This window comes from Xiphophorus hellerii, chromosome 22 (assembly GCF_003331165.1).
Source record: "Xiphophorus hellerii strain 12219 chromosome 22, Xiphophorus_hellerii-4.1, whole genome shotgun sequence".
In the NCBI taxonomy this organism is placed as follows: Eukaryota; Metazoa; Chordata; class Actinopteri; order Cyprinodontiformes; family Poeciliidae; genus Xiphophorus; species Xiphophorus hellerii.
In genome coordinates, this window is record NC_045693.1 from 12,886,753 (window position 1) to 12,903,220 (window position 16,468).

General features: G+C 36.8%; 1 protein-coding gene across 7 annotated transcripts in view; it reads right to left on the reverse strand.

Moving 5' to 3' along the window:
* Positions 1 to 14,592, reverse strand: part of adgrb3 (adhesion G protein-coupled receptor B3) — a 126,786-nt gene extending 112,194 nt beyond the window's left edge. For 2 of the 7 annotated variants that reach the window (XM_032552935.1, XM_032552933.1), the window contains exons 1-2: positions 13,017 to 14,592; positions 10,690 to 11,458 (exon numbers count right to left, since the gene is read on the reverse strand). In XM_032552935.1, the coding sequence (XP_032408826.1) occupies positions 10,690 to 11,443 (754 nt within the window). In that variant the 5' untranslated portion in view covers positions 11,444 to 11,458; positions 13,017 to 14,592. Of the gene's footprint in view, positions 1 to 10,689; positions 11,459 to 13,016 lie in introns of those variants that run through there. The other 5 variants (XM_032552931.1, XM_032552936.1, XM_032552934.1 and 2 more) reach the window with 4 other exon arrangements.
* Positions 14,593 to 16,468: the final 1,876 nt, after the last annotated feature.

Sequence of the window (16,468 nt, forward strand, 5' to 3'; positions counted from 1 at the left end):
AACACTTCTGAATCATACCATTTAGGCTCTGATGGTATGTTTAGGGTCATTGTCCTGACTGAAGTTGCCAGTCTCTGAGAGTTTGCAGCATCTACAAGCTCTTCCAGAACTGCTTATATGGATTTATTAAATTTTCTAATTAGCTTTCACCAAGTCTCGTGTCTCGGCTAAAGAAAAGCATTCTTTATCAGGTGTCTCATTAACCAAATATTTTGAGGAGTCGACCAGTTTTTGTTTTTTTTAAATTAAGGAAAAATCTGAAGGTCAGCTGTCATTTTGACAGGTTACAATTCACATTCCTGATATAACTAATTCAATTAAAAAATATTCCCATGACATCATCTGAGCATCATCCCAGACTTGGACACCATATTCGATCCATCTCAAAATCTGGTAACTGACAGATTGTCAATCTTCTCCACAATTTTATTTCTGATCTCTTGTATTCCTTGGTTTTTATGATGCTATTTGTTCACAAATGATCCCTTACAAAACTCTCAGGCCTTTATAAGAGAAGTGTGCTTATATTGAAATTAAATGGGACACAAATGGAGTCCACTTTCTAATTAGGTAACATATAATTAGCTAACACTGTCAAACTAGAGGGATGAATGCAGATCCATTGTTATACTGTAAATATTGTGAATTATGTGCTATCTCCCTTCCACTTTATTACAGTTAACTACTTTGTCACACTAAATTTAATTGAAATAAACTGAATTATACACCTTTAAAATCTAAGAAGTTAAGTTAGTACAAATATACAGTAGGTGACTAAAAGCCCTTTCCTAACATTGTGGTAGATAACACACACTTTGGAATCTCAAGAGGCTTTCGCACCTAGAAATCTTTGTCAATGACTCGGACTTAAACTCCCTTATTTAGGCTATGTTTTCTTTCTTTTGAAAGGGACATTATAGAGCAGTTAAGCACTATAAAATTTAAAATAATTCATTTTCACATGTAATCAAAAAAATTGTTAAGATCATAATGCAATTCATCTCCATCTTGTGTTTGAAAGGTCCTCAACACATGGTAATAAAACAGAAAATATTGAGTTTTGAAAAACCAAGCAAACTTTCCAAGAACTTCGTATGACTAGAGAGGGAAATTAAAGCCTTGCTTAAAAGCAGAAGATCTTCAGTAAACTCAAATGACTTTTGAGGTTTGTGCCTTGATCTACTAAGCCACATACACACACACGCACGCACCCCCCCGCACACACACATATAAATAGGACTTTCATGAAAGAATCATCTGAAGAGAACCTTATCTTCATCCTCATCTCATAATTTATACTCAGAACTTCACAGCACAACCTTCAAATACTGGCTGGTACAAAAAGAGTCTTGTGAGTTGAGTTAAGTTAATAAAGAACTTTTCAGCCACTTTGAGCAAAGATCTGTTTTGATTTTTTTTTTTAAAAAGAGGAAACTGGAAGTTTATAAAATCAACTGCTCTGACTGTAGTTAAAGAAGTGGAACAATAATCTTTTGGACTTGTGCTGCAGTCTGTGGCAGGTAGAGAGAAGGTAGAATATTCTCAAATGCAAGCAAATGCTAAAATCAGACATTGTGCAGAACCAAATCCTGAGCATTTTCAAATAAACACATCTGTAGACCTGCAGATATCCTTACTGAATATACAAGCATCTACAACATAACCATCTGATACACACATTTTCACAGAAATTCGAAACATAAAAACCCTCATAAGAACTGGAAGCAACCGAGCTAACTACATGGGCTGTTTATAAGCTACTAACACCTGCTAAGATGTTGATAATATGCTCTGAATTTGCCTTTGCTTATGGTTCAGTTACTTCTTGACATTATTTTTTTCTTTCTTTCCTTTTTTGCAACTTGAGAATGATTTATAAAGAGATTTCTGCAAAGAAGTATTATGTGTATTTTAAATATTCTGATCTTTAATTGCCCTATTTATTGCTGAAAACATTTGCTTTTCACTGGCATAAAAAAAAACAAAGTTACAGACCTAATCATGTGAATCCACACCACTCCAAATGGTTATTGCTTTTTAAAAGCCAAATACTGTTAAACAGTTGTTTCCCTTGAAGCATTCCTCTCATATTTCAAGTCAGTTCATGCTGTTGTGAGCATAACACAGAACTTATTTTCTCAAACAAACACATGGCCTCCTTGAGCAGCTTCAGTGTTAAGAAATCAGATGTCGGGCATGTTTCTGACTGCATATTATAGATATTGCTTTTTATTTGCTACATGGGTCCTGGGGTCTATGACAAGTATGGCAATGTGAGTAAGAGAATAGCCTATCTATGGTAAGTCTGAGGAAGGTTTCCCTTGAAAAAAGAAAATTTTACATCTGTTTTTCTCAAAATATTTCTTTGTAACTGAACACAATTTTCTGATCTTCACAGCCAAGGTAATCTAGTTATTAAACCTTTCTAAAGGTTTCAAAGTCATGATGAGTACTTTTCATCACATCTTTGTCAGCACAAGAGTGCTAACTGCAAACTGTGTTTTTGCCGCATGAAGATACACACAGACTTTACCAATAGACTTTTTCACTAGCAGTGAATATTCCTGAAGCCTTCATTTGACATTTCTAACTCTATGCTGCAGTTGGCACATTCAGTGCGCAGCATCTGTTTATAGGTGCTACTGTACACAGGTGAGGCAATCAAATGAATCTGCAAGGAATGGCATTTTCATCAAAAATCAAAAACACATCTGCTTTCTGTTTATCAAAAGCTGTCTATTGATATTTTTCTTTTTAATAAAAAAGAAACACATGCCAAAGGTAGCATTGCCTTTCACAACAGTTTTCAATGCACTTAATCTTTTCACAGAGTTGTTTTGTTCCAGTAAGTGCTTTATTTTTCTGTAAATGTGTAAAACTAGAGTGTTGGTCATTTCACTTCCTTTCTATTTTGTACCTTTGTTTATCGGGGGGTTTTTTATAACTGATTTATCAAGTATGAAATGTGTTTTGAACCAAATGTGCATCATTCTCCAACTGCCAAGGTTATCTGTCACACCTACTTTGGCAACCAGGGCTAAAAGATAATTTTCTATAATGTGCTGTTAGTGTACTGTAATGAACTGTGGTTATGTTGCCTCAATAAATATTAAGAAAGAGGTCAGTGAGATGGTCTCAATGATAAATGACGGTCTCACAGAGACCTGTTTTGGTTTGGTCAATAATCTCTCATATTTTATCAGCCATTTGGCCCAAACAAGGGTCAGGAATTAACTAAATGTAAAGAGCTTGTTTTAGTTAACGGAAAATGATTTATAAATAAATTCAATTGAAGAGGAAATCATTGGGAGGGGGGTGTGGTAATCTAGCAACAACATAGAAAACTCATTGCCTTTTGAAGTAGAGAGAAACAAAATGTTTTGTATAGAGAAGAAGGAAAGGGCAATATGACATAACTGAATCTGAAGACTACATGTTGTAAACATTTGTGCAGCAAGTGAGATTTTTGCCACCCCTATTTTTAGGAAGAAGTCCTCCAGATATGTAACCACTGCTGTAAATCGTGTCCTTATTCATCAAACTCAGGCTTACAGACTTTCATTACACTAATTTTAATTACTAAATAATTAGGTGTTATAATTTTATGTATGGTTTGGAAGAATATTTTCATCAGTGACAAATATCCACTGATATACAGTACAGACCAAAGGTTTGGACACAACTGTGTGTCCAAACTTTTGGTCTGTACTGTATATATATATTACATTCTATTTGGTAATATGTAAATGAAAACAAATAGTTTATTTTAATTTGTTTCTCTTTTTTTGTTGTTGTTTTACTATCTTTTAAAATATGCCTGTCTCATTTCCACAAACCTCTTGGTTAAATTAGAAGAATTTACATCTAAGTCTGCCAGGGTGTAAATAATTTTCGACATAACTTTAGTGTAAATAAAAGATATAAAAAGCACCATTGTATCAAAATGTTCAAGAATGATGGTTTATTAGTTTACAGATTGGAACTAAAAATATGCTTTTCTTCCATAAGGCATTCCTTAGCTGGTGTATAAAATTATTTAATGACAAAACTAAAGAGCCTCAGAGGGAGAAGACAAACTGGACAGTAGTAATAATTAGTAAGAAACTAGCTGGTAAAATGTACAGTATCTTTTCCATATGTTTATGAATGTACTTTATTTTTTAGCTTTGCAACATAACCTAGATGCAGAAAACACTTTCCTTTACTGCTGGATTGTAAGAAATATGAAATGCAGAAAAAAATAATTATTTTAAGAAAACAATTAAACAAAAGAGCACTTTTTGTTCTCCAATACATAATAATAATAAAGGAGTCATCTCAAAGTGCCTTAAGAGCATAGATTATTTATGAAATATGCATTTTATAGATTTGTACCAGACCTTCAGAACTGCTTATACATTTTATACTCTATATAAAATATAAAGTAACAATTTAGCTCATTGTTTCTGCTTTTGATATTTGACATTTTCTGAACTGTATGTATCATGTATGCTGCAGGAACAGTTGTATGCAAACATTTGAAAAGTGAACTCAGCTACATAAACAAGCGAGAAAGATACTAAACCTAAAAATCCAACAACTTAACATCGAAAAAATATCTGCTGAGGGCTCAGAAAACCTTAAAAAGGAGGGATTTCTAAGGCAATTGGGACACAGGCTATTTGAGATGCCTACTGTAACTAATGACAGATAATGCCTGTATAAGACAAAACAGATTCTGTGCTGTTGATCTGAGCGCTTTCCTTCACTGAATTGGAACTAAAATGGCCTCCAAGTGTACTGAACAATGGGAGTGAGTATAATGCAGTGTGACTACTGAGTGACTTGACAGAGATCCAAAGTGAATAAAGGCCCTCACTATATGCAGCAGCCAGGCTAAGCTGCTGCAGTGCTCAGGACTTTGGCGGGTGACGGTGCATCATAACGCTTCATACACATTTAATTTGCTAATAAATCCTTTTGTCATTTTCTACACGACATATTGTCTGTGTCGTAAGAAGCTGTTGAGATGAAAAAGCTTCTTTTGAGAATCTTGGCAATTTCACTTGGGGAAATCTCCTTCCTTCTTTTGTTTCTATAATAGCTGAATTATTTCTTACTTAGAGACGCCGGATAAAACACTGAGCTAGATCATGCACTTTATTGTAATAATTCCTTTTTCTGAAATAAATAGGACAAATATCTGTGATGTCAAACTCAATTCTAGCCTACTCATTGTTATAATGGAGTTATAAGGTGATGCAGTTATTTCAAAGTTCAATGTTTGGGTAAAATAAGTTGCTATCAGTCATGCAGAAAATATAGGATTAAAGTGACTCTAATTTCAGGAACAAGAATTGTTTTCAGGTTTTCATATTGCTCTACAGTATTGTCCTTGGGGGAAACTTCGGAGGACATTTCTCTAAGACAGTGGCCCATAGAGAACCTTTTTTCTCTCTATTCTCTCTAATCCTTGAAAACTGGCAACTTCTAGTTTTCTGTGAAGACATGACAAAATCACTTGACAAAATAATGCTAGAGGTAGATTTTTTTTTCCAGCAGCCAGAGTCTACAAAGTATAAGCATGAAGTGGCTACTGATGCTGAGATATAGAATGGTAAAATGGAAAAAAACAATAATTCCTGGAGACTTCTTTAGGTTAAGGTCCATTTAATGAGATTGAAAAAGGAAAGTATCAGATCAGCCCTTATCAAAACGTGACTTTTCACCACTCTCCAGTGGCTGAAGAAAGGCAAATTAATCTATTTGGAAACATTTCCAAATGCAAAAAAAAAAAAATTTATAAATAAAATAAAAATAAGACTTTCCGTGTGAACTAAAGAAGCACCACTACACCAGTCTTATGAACATAGCACTTTTTTAAACAGTCAGCAAAGTCAGGGTGGCCTATCTTCTAATCAGCCAACTTAAGGCAAGCTACCCCAGCAGGTAAGTGAACTTTTAATTTTACGCGTGCCAAATGTCTTGGTGTATGCCTTTCAGTTCAGCACATGTTACAGAATTACTTTAAACTCCTACACGTGGAGAAGAAACATCTACATTACAACTTTTAAAAGAGGCACCAAAGCAGAGTTTAACGCATTCCAACAAGCACTGAAGTCTTCTATACAGGAAAATTATGGAGTCTTAGTCAGCTATAGAGACAATGGAGAAAGAAAGGTTGACCAAACCAAAGGTTTTTGTCAGGAAGGTTTAACAGCGAAAGGATGCAGCTTACTATATCTGGAATGTAATTGCTCACTTGAGACGACATTAAGCATAACGTACAGATCACAGGTATAAAGTAAAATAAGTTAAGTGCAGGCTCAACTCCTGCAGTGGTCAACCAATGCCCAAAGACAATTTGAGTCTTCATTCTGGAAACACACTCAGATTGTATCTTACATTATTGCCAGAAAATGTAAACAATCTTTGTTAATGTCAAATAAAGAAAGCAATGTTCTTCATTTCTCTTGACTTAAATGTAGCAAATACATACCGAACTGTGATTTAATGAAGTAATGCATCAAACTCCATTTTTTGTGAATTGCATTGCTAATACTTAACCATTTTATTCTCCAGAGTTAAACTAGAAAGCACAAAATACAAGAAACTATATGCTATTACTATCAATTATATAATTTCAAATAATCAGTAATCAATAATCAATATTTGTTAATAGCAGTAGTTCTGGCTTTTCTCTTTTGAATGACACTAACCCCATCTTTTATGCAAATACCCTTATAATATAGAGCTAACAAATTTTTGCTTAAGGTTCAAATGCTATGAGAATTTCATGCCAACCCATGGTACCAAAGAGTTTGGCTACTGAACGTCTGCCTACTCTCACCTTAAATTTATGTTAAAAGTGGAAATCTGTAAAACACTCTAAAGCTTCCCTTTGCTTAAACCAGCAATTACCTCCCATGCTCCAAAATTCAGTCACACTAGCTTGAGCTAATCCGAGCATTAATTGGATTTCAAAGCAAAAGGAAGAAGAGGAAGAAGAACACCGTCATTCACTTTGCAGGAGCTAAGACTCATCAGCCTGCTTGATTTTGATTGTGAGGGACGTGGGAGGAAAAACCCACACAAACAGAGAACACCCAGGACAAAAAAAAAGAGAAGGAGAATTTTAATCTGCCATGCTGTGAGTGCCACTGTGCCTCCGTTTACAACTTTTTTATTCATGAAAGGGGAACGTGTGATTAAAAATAACACAGAATATATGAGTCATCCAAGTGGCACATCTGGATGCTGTTTTGCCGGTTTGGCTTTTGAAAATGATACAATATTAAGAAATGAGGTCTGTCTTTTTCTAGTCTGCCTAATCACCTTAACTAGGTAAGAGCTTTAACCTTTAAGTGCTATACTTCTTCAATGTGGAATACCGCTGGGGTATTGAGGTTCCAATAGCTTGAGTATACAACCTCCAGCCTTGCTTTTCTTTGATGTGCTCCAAAAGCAATGGCCTACCAGGAACTGAGAAGATCAAAGACGTGTGATTTTTATCAAATGGAGCTCTTGTCGGCTGTTTGTAATGCTTTGCTCTTCATCAGCAACACCCACTCTGTCACTACGATGCCACAGGAAGCACAGTGCTCTTTTAAACCCAGTGGTGATCTCCCGGTTATCCAGATGAAAAAGGATTTATTAAAACCTCCCATCAACCAACTCTATAAATAGAAGCTCGTAGAAAATCTTCTGAGAGGAGAAAAAAAATAAGCTGTACTCTTAAGCTGTTATTAACATGCGAACAGAAAAAATATGTGAAATGTTATTTTGAAGCAGAAAATATTTTTTCATGAAAGTAATAATAATGCTTCCTGGTAGTATGTCTGTCACTACATCATACAGTAATGAAAAAAAAAGTAATACAAAGCTGAATCATACTCGCTCTCCCTACACTTGTTACTTGACCGCAGGCTGAATTTTAATAGTAATTTACATCAGATACTACATACATTATTGCTTAAGGGACTGAAGTGGTTGTCGAATTGCAGTTAAAGTGGTTTTGTCATCCATACTTGTTACATTATTTAGAGAATGACTCATAATAGTATTACTGTGTAAAAGTTATCTTTAAAATAACAGAAATTACACAATTCAAACATGTCCCACAGATTTTAATGCTTTTAGCAACTCTCAGGGGGAGTTGACCAAACTGCTTAACATCTGCAATACACATTTTGCTATTTGCCTGGATAAGAGAACTGCCACCTGTTTTCCAGGATGCTGCTTGTTTTACTTAAACATGTTTCTGCTAGCAAAATCTTTCTACCAAAATCCTAAAAGTTAATTTATTGTTATTGGGTCTGTGTTCGTCCTTTGTGTCTGGTGGGAAATTCAATTCAACTCAATTACAATTCAAAAATTCTTAATTTTTTCCCAAAGGGAAATTAAATGTTGTTGTAACTCATATTAAAAATTCAGTGAAAGTAGCTTTCCTGAAGTATGCCACAAACTAAACTGTGTGAGGTTTTATTTTATTTCTTTTTTTTGTTTGTTTGTTTTACATACTTATGTTAAAACATAACCATTCACGCGTCTAAAAACAACTTTCCAGATATAAGGGAAGAAAACAACACATATCTAATACCTTGAAAAACACCCTCTTCTAAGGGTGCAAACCTAATTCAGAAACTAAAAACGATCCTTATCATGACAGCTCATTAATGTGTGAATGCGTGGGGATGTATGCATATCATGTGAATGTGTGAATTTCAATAGCAAACAGGTACCATGATTGTGACATTTTCTCCAGTAAGCATTCCACTGCATAAATTATTGCTGATTTCCAACAAACACAAAAAAAGACGTTGCATTGCTCTATGGCAACACTGAATGGGCAACATACCTGCTGAACACCTCCAAAACTGTGAAGGTTTTATTCAAACATTGTTGATTACAGTGTCTGGTAAAAGTATCAATACCCCCTTTGATTTACACATGTTCAGCTGTAACAACTATACATGTAAATGTAGTTTTTTGGGATTGTATGTGATAGACTACCACAAAATAGCTCATAATTGTAAAGTGGCAGGGAAAGAATACACAATTTTACATTTTCTTATAAAAACTAAATGTGTGGCATAGGTATAATCATTTCATTTCACTGTGATTATTATTACTGTGACATTTTGCACATCTAAAATTGTTGACCACATTTATTGCAGAAAATTTCAAATTTACTCATGTTGGACATGGAGTGTTTGTGAAACATTACTGGCCTGTGAACTAGACCTATCTGAGAATCTTAGTATATAATCTCAGACAGATTTTGTTCTACACTATTGAACCAAATAATCTTTTGAACTCAACAATTACACTGAAGCTCTGGTAATGACAATAGTGTCATCATCCTGCCAAAATGTTAACCATAGTCTCAAGTCTTTTCCAGTATCTCACAGATTTTCTGATTGTCATATACTTATTTCCATCTATCAACTCTGACCAACTTCCATGTTCATGCAGGAGAAAAGCATCTCCACAGCATCATGCTGCCACTATGCTTTATGGTGGAGGTGGTAAGTTTAGGGTGTTAGTTTTCAGCCACACAGTATTTTTCATATACGCCAAAAAGATAAATTTTCTAATCTGACCACAGGAGACTACCTCCACAATGTTTGCTGTTTCCTTTACATAGCTCGTAAATATCAGCATTTTTAATTCATATGAATTTATTTTAATAATTCCACAATCTTACCACTCTTTCATAAAGGATACATTTGTGGACTGCACAACAGATTCTTCCACCTGAGTTGTGGATCTCTGCAGCTCCACCACAGTTACCATAAACCTCTTGTCTGTTTGTCAGTGTAGGTGGATGGCCATGTTTGATAATCTTTTTTCAGGATTTTTTAAGTAATGGTCCCTAAGATGCTGGGAGCTGGAGATATTGGGTGTTTTCTTTTCCTTTTTAAAGGCAGTTCATTCATATTTGATTTTGATTTTAAAACATTTTTGCAAAAATGCATATATTCTTTTCCTTTCACTATACAGTTTTGAATAATGTTGCATTTGTCTATCACAACAAAATCTATTATGTTAAGGTTTTTAGAAGATATTAAAAAATTCAAGGGGTATGAATACTTTTGAAAAGAACTACAGCTTTTAGAATTTAAGACAAAGCACCAAAGTTTTAAGTCCTGGCTTGGACAATGTAATTTGACACTGCTGCATCAATGATCCCATCCTTTTTGAGTGGCTTGAATGCCAAATAATAAAGAAAAATGTGTCCAGATTAGTACTGTCAATTGTTGTAAGGATGACTGTGACATAAATGTATAAACAAACACAAACAGAGTATCTTTGGATTTGCAGCCATTTTAGCTTTGTGCTGATGTGCACAAAAAAAACCAAAAAAACATCCATTTTAAATTCACTGCAATGCGTTTTTAATTTAGTCTGACCAAATGAAAGAACCCCTTAGGTGGTCTGCTTTGTGCAAGCGTGGTCTTTACTACACCCAACTCCCCTGTCAGCTTTGAATCTGCAGTTGACACATTTCTAAGTCAACTGCAGTCCATATATCTATGTGTGCTCTTTGTTTCATGGGCCATCATAGTTCAAACATGCATTTAGGGCAGAGGAAGGAGTGACAGACGTGCACATTTCATTGACATGTTTACTATCTTATCTATGCAGACAGTAGAGTGCATTACATCTTCTACTAGTTGAGCAAAACAAATAAGATAAGTGGATACTTACCTTCTTTAGGAGGCCGTCTTACTTCTGCACTCAGATTGCAGATTTGACCGACATGTAGCTGAGGTGACAAGCAACCCTCCGTTTGTGGGTTTAAAGGTAAAACCACATTATTGAGCATGAGCATGCTCTCTGATTCTCCATCGCCTAAATGCTGAGGACATGTGCATTTGGTGTACACGATCCCACATGCCTCCACTGTCCCTTTCTCTGCTTTCAGGCAGTTCTCCAGCCACGTACAAAGCACTTGACACCCAAACTGGCTAGGGCTCGCCTTATTCAATACTAAGAACTCCAGGATAGACTGCTCCTCCTCATCCAGCTTCTGCGGCGTCAATCCATTGTAATCGTAAGGAAAAACTCTCCGCAGCTGAGCAAAATTTTTGTCGTACAGCAAAAATATGTAATTATTCTTTGAATCACAGAGATATACAATGGATGCGTTCACTTTGAGCAACTCGTTTATCTTCTCGTGTGAGTAGTGATCAAACTGATAAGCAAGCAAAGAGTATTCAGAGCAGCTCAAGTCTCGCTTGTATAGTTTAAGGTAGATGCTGTATTTGGTTGGGTCTGGGTTCTCCAGCGTCCATGTACAGTTTGTGTAGTTCTTGGGAAACATTTCAGACACCGAGTATGATCCATAAATGACCCCCTTGACCAGAGTGGAACACCAATAATCTTGGGCACCAGTTAATCCAAACATAACCAGAAGATAGGTGGAAAATATATAAATCAACAGGTTTCGAACAGCCTTCATCCTATGTCATTTGGCCTGCAGGGAAAGATGAAGAACATCATGCAAAAAGAATATTAAATCAGAGCACAGACACATTATGGATGATTTCTGTCAAGTCTAATTGACATGCTTCACATAGTTCTCGCCAAGTCCTTCCATGGAGAGGGTGAAAAAAGACACATTAACCTCAGCAGAATGTCTTTTGCATCCCCCTCATCCTGTCTCCTTTTTCCACTATACTTTGTGCAAACATTGCCACCTTGTGGCAGCTTAAGCCCTTTTGTGTTTTTTATTATTTATTTTTGAGGGAGGTGGGCGCAATAATGTGAGTCATTTAGACTTTATTAATTGGGTCATATTTGGATTGGCACCGTCTCAGGAGATATTCGAATATAGCTGTTTGGAATGGCATATTGATCAAACACAAATTGCGAATATTGGCATGGAGGTCCTCACGAGTTTCAGTATGCGACGGTTTGTTTTTTAATGCAGTAACCAGGGTCTTTTCAGTCAAACTGTATTCTTTTGACTATAGTCTGGACAGTCAGATAATGAGAGGAGGGTGAATTTCATTTAAAAATCATAAATAAGCCAATATGTCTTTAATGCATCCTCATGCATGACCATTGTTTTTTTTCTCTCTCTCTCTCGCTCTCTTTCTTTCTACGCGCTTTCAGAAATACGCACGAACCTGCTCTCGAATTCAGAGCTTGGCATATTTGATAATGTAATTTGATAAAGAGCCAGTATTTGAGTGGGTTTGAGCGTGTGTTGGCGCGTGCGTGAGTGTTGCATGAACGCAGGCCCATGAGAGGGGAGAGGGAGAGAATGCAATGCGATGTCCTGATTGCTTTAATCCTACAGGCAATGCAGCTGTGAGCAGTGTCACAGCAGAATGTGCATGCGTGTGCGCGTTTCTCAAACCCTGCGTACCCCCTGTGTGCGCGCGCACGTGTGTATGTGAGTGTAGGCGTCAAAAATCCCAAAGTAGGCTGCAGATTGCAGTTTTTCAGAGAATAAATACATTTGCGTCTCCCAACTTCTTTTAGGATGATGATGATGAGGGGGTGGGGGGGCTCTCCGTTAGAGCAGACTGGCATAATATGTGTCATGTAAGGATTTGCGGAAGCTGTGCAGAGTTAGATCAGCTTTTGCTGCGATATGTAAACCCATATGATCCCACAGCCCTCCCGCAAGATTTGTGGCCATGCAAGGCATTCACAAAAAAATAAAAATAAACAAAAAAATAAATCAGTATTCCGGAGATGAGAAATCGCTCGTCAAGAGAGTCCCGATTTTACTGCCCAGGCTTCCTGGAGCAATTTTGTCTTAAGAGTAGATGTGAATAAAAAGGCACGTAGGGACTACATCTCATACCGCAGCACTTTAAAGTGATTTTTGTCTCTTAAGGGGGAGATCAGCTCTTTAAAAAAATCATCTGTTAAGCACCCCAGACTAATGCGAGCGGATAAACGTTCGTCTTGTTGAATATTGACGGGGCAAATACGTAACAACTTTATCAGAGACATGACACAGGAAAATTACCTCATCTCTGACAATCGTAATCATTGTTACAATTAAAACAATATCTTACCTTACACTGCGGAAGCTATGGCTATTTTTCCAACACTGGCCACATCCTTATAAATAAATTCTGCAGCCCTTCGGTGAATCAATACTCCCCATTCCCGACAATAGAAGTCCGGCGCAACAAGATGGTTCAGTGGATGGAAATAAAATGCGTTACACTCCGCTCTGCCCGCTCATATCCTCCCTGTCCTCTTCCTCTTCTTCTGCTGGCTTTTTCCCATCAAAACCGGAGCGCAACAAACGCACGACAGCCACCGAGCAGAAGAGAGAAATACCAAGAGAGAGAGAGGAGACAGGGAAAAAAAGGAGAAGGAAACAAGAAATTCTTGGAGTGATGAGAAGAAGCGAGCGAATTCTTTACTGTGTTACCATAAATTAAATCGTCTCTATTTTTTTCTCCCAAATGGTTTCGCCTCTGGTAAAGTCGCGTTTCTCCACTCGTTTTGGAAAAAAAAGATGAGTAGAGGGGTAAAAGAAAGCAAAGATCCTTTTGGTGGGTGGATGTGAGATGTTTGGCTTGACTTGTGAGTTATAACACAAAGAGAAATAGACGCGCTTTTGCTTGGTGCTTGCAGAGCTCTCGAAGCAAGGCTGCAATATCACGTCACACTCAGCCGCTAAGATAAAGCACGTACGTACGCTTCTTACTGCCGCTGCGTCTGGCACCACCACCACTTTCTTTCCTGCCATCCTCCTCCCCTTTTTTCTTTTTTTTCTTCTTTTTTTATATATACCCAACACAGCCTTCTCTTATTTCGAGTCAAAAGGGTTTCCCCCGTGAACTGGACCCTCCTCAGTGCTCAGACAACACTGCTGTTTTTTTCCCAAGCAGGAATATGTTTATGGAGTTTTTGTAGTGATTTCTTTTTTCCACAGGACAGGTGGAGTAAATATGATCGGAACTGTATCCATACGCTCTATCAATAGGACCTGGTTTGCAAGCTCCTCTCCTACTTCTCTAGTGGGTCAAAGCCACTGCTTCCACCTTTCACGTTGCTGGAATAACAAACGCTTGCGGGACAACTTGAGCTGTCTTCGGGGTGGGGAAAAAAAGTTGTTGCGAGTTACTTGTCTGTTTCTTTGCAGGTGCAGTTTCTCCATTCACGCTCTCCTCAGACATGTGTTCACAGGGGAGCGCTTGTGTATCCTGCGCGCCTATTCAACAACTTTCGACCTTTCCTTGTTTTGTTTTTTTTATTATTTTCTTCAAACGCTTTGCCCTGATATTTTAAGAGGCATTTATTTAACACTCAACAGTCAATTAAATCCCGCGTAAGCTCCTTGCTTCAACAGTTTGTCAGTGACAATACGTTATCAATGAGTCTGCAACAGCCTCCTTTGCCTGCTGGCTGAATTCATGCGGAGAATGCAAACATAATGGACACGGGAATGGATCTGATTGCCTTTTTAAATTAAGGATGGAGAAGGGATTTGTTCACATAGGTGGCTGTTCTTTATGACAGGAGGCGAACAAATATTTAGAGTATAATTATTTTTTCAGTTTTCTTTAACGCATAATGCAAAATCAATCTATATATATATATATTTTTTATTATTTTATTTTCTGGGGGCCTGTTAAATTACAGTATCTTGCAAAAGTATTCAGAGCATTGAACTTTTTCACATTTTCTGCCTATATATATATACATATATATATATTTAAATAAAAATCTAAAAAGTGTGAATGAATCTCTCTTGTGAAGTTTATTTGTATTCAGTTGTTTTTTTTTTTGTCAAAAGATTTTCTCAACTTAGGTGCACAGCTCTGTACAATCTCCATATATGCAGTGGGTCTCTTAACTTCTTTTCTTGGTGATGCGCTTCTTGAGAGTTACTTGGGAGCTTTACTTGTTGCAGCATACTCTTTCCATATTCAAAGGATGGAATAATATTTTCAAAGCTTTAAAATGTTTTGTAACCTTATCTTGCCCTGATCTCTGTGTGCTTTGGTTTCCACAATGTGGTTTATTTTCCTAATTTGAAGAACCCTCTGAGACCTGGACAGAGAAAATGAATTGCAATTGCTTGTACTGGATTTTGTTTACTGGTTTCAGCATAAAGATGGCTGAATGCAAAACATTGATAGGGCAATGTATTTGTGACATAGGAAATCTTTTCTTGGATGGTTGGGTCAGCTGCTTTAATCATTAGTACCATAAATAGCTAACTCTTATTAGCCTAGTCATTTCTTTCCATCTTTGACTGAATTGGTTCCATCTGAGCAGATGCTACCCAAGAAAGTCCATTTGTTGATTTGTTTCCAGGAAGTTTCAGCTTGAAGTGTTTGTGAGCCAGCTTCACCAAAAGTGCTCCAAAACCATTCAGAGAGCATACCAAAATAGAGCACTGTGACAATTTGAAAGAACTTGTTTTCATCCCCAGCATTCTGCGGCTTGCAGTGTTTTACAGCATTGTTAATCCGTTGCCAGATTTATGACAGAGATCGCAGCAATTCTAGCATAGTTGGTCTCCATGTCGTGTGAGTGGCAGCTTTTAATTTTGGGCCTTTCCCAGGCAGCCAGCAAAACATCAGGGGTCATCTCAAGCCAGTCCACTTTCCATGGCCCTAATAAAGACCCGAGCAATCATGAGCCTTTTGACTTAGAGACAGCTAATAGGTGGGAGAAATTCAAGTGAAGCCTTATTGAACAATAAGGTTTTCATACATAATGAAAACATTATGTATCACTCAACTGACTCACAAAGTGGCAAATTTCCAAGCTTAGGAACCTGGCCATTAGTCTCTTGAGCAAGGATGAATTTTTTTAGAACTGAACTGGCGCCCTGCATGTTTCAGCTTTATATGACCAGGAGAAAAGAGGAAATTCATCACAATGTGTGGCTAAATGTGGACTAGGTACAAGATGAAAAGAAATAATAGCACAGCAGGAAAGTCATTATCTATAATAGAACTGTGTGACTCAATGTGGAATTACTAAAACTGAACTGAAATGAAGGGGTAATCGAGAAAACGTGCAGTGGATTATTTACATACATTTTTCATTATTTTTGCTTCCCCACAGATACCTGGAATATAGCTTGTTTCTTTATGATTTTGACTGCATGTTCTAAAACTCAGCTGTTACTTTGGAGATAGCTTTTATTCCAACATTGTTTTACGATTAGTTTAGGATATTTTCCAAGGCTCCATAGTGAGCTGACTGCCATAAATCCATAAAATGGCAATAAATGTGTTATATTTATTGTTGCTTAGAAGATAAAAAGGAGCAAATAACCATCAACATTAAGAAAGATCAAATCTGTGTTTTTTACAGTCAAGATAATAATCGCATATTTGGACTGCAACGGTTTGAATAGCTGGTGTTGGAAAAAAGAAATGTACACAATCATAAATACTTTTCAAAATATCACATTTATATCAAGTCACTTAAACTCTCACACTGCATGCAGCAATACACCCTCTGGTATCTCCAAAGCATTTGCAATATTTCTCAT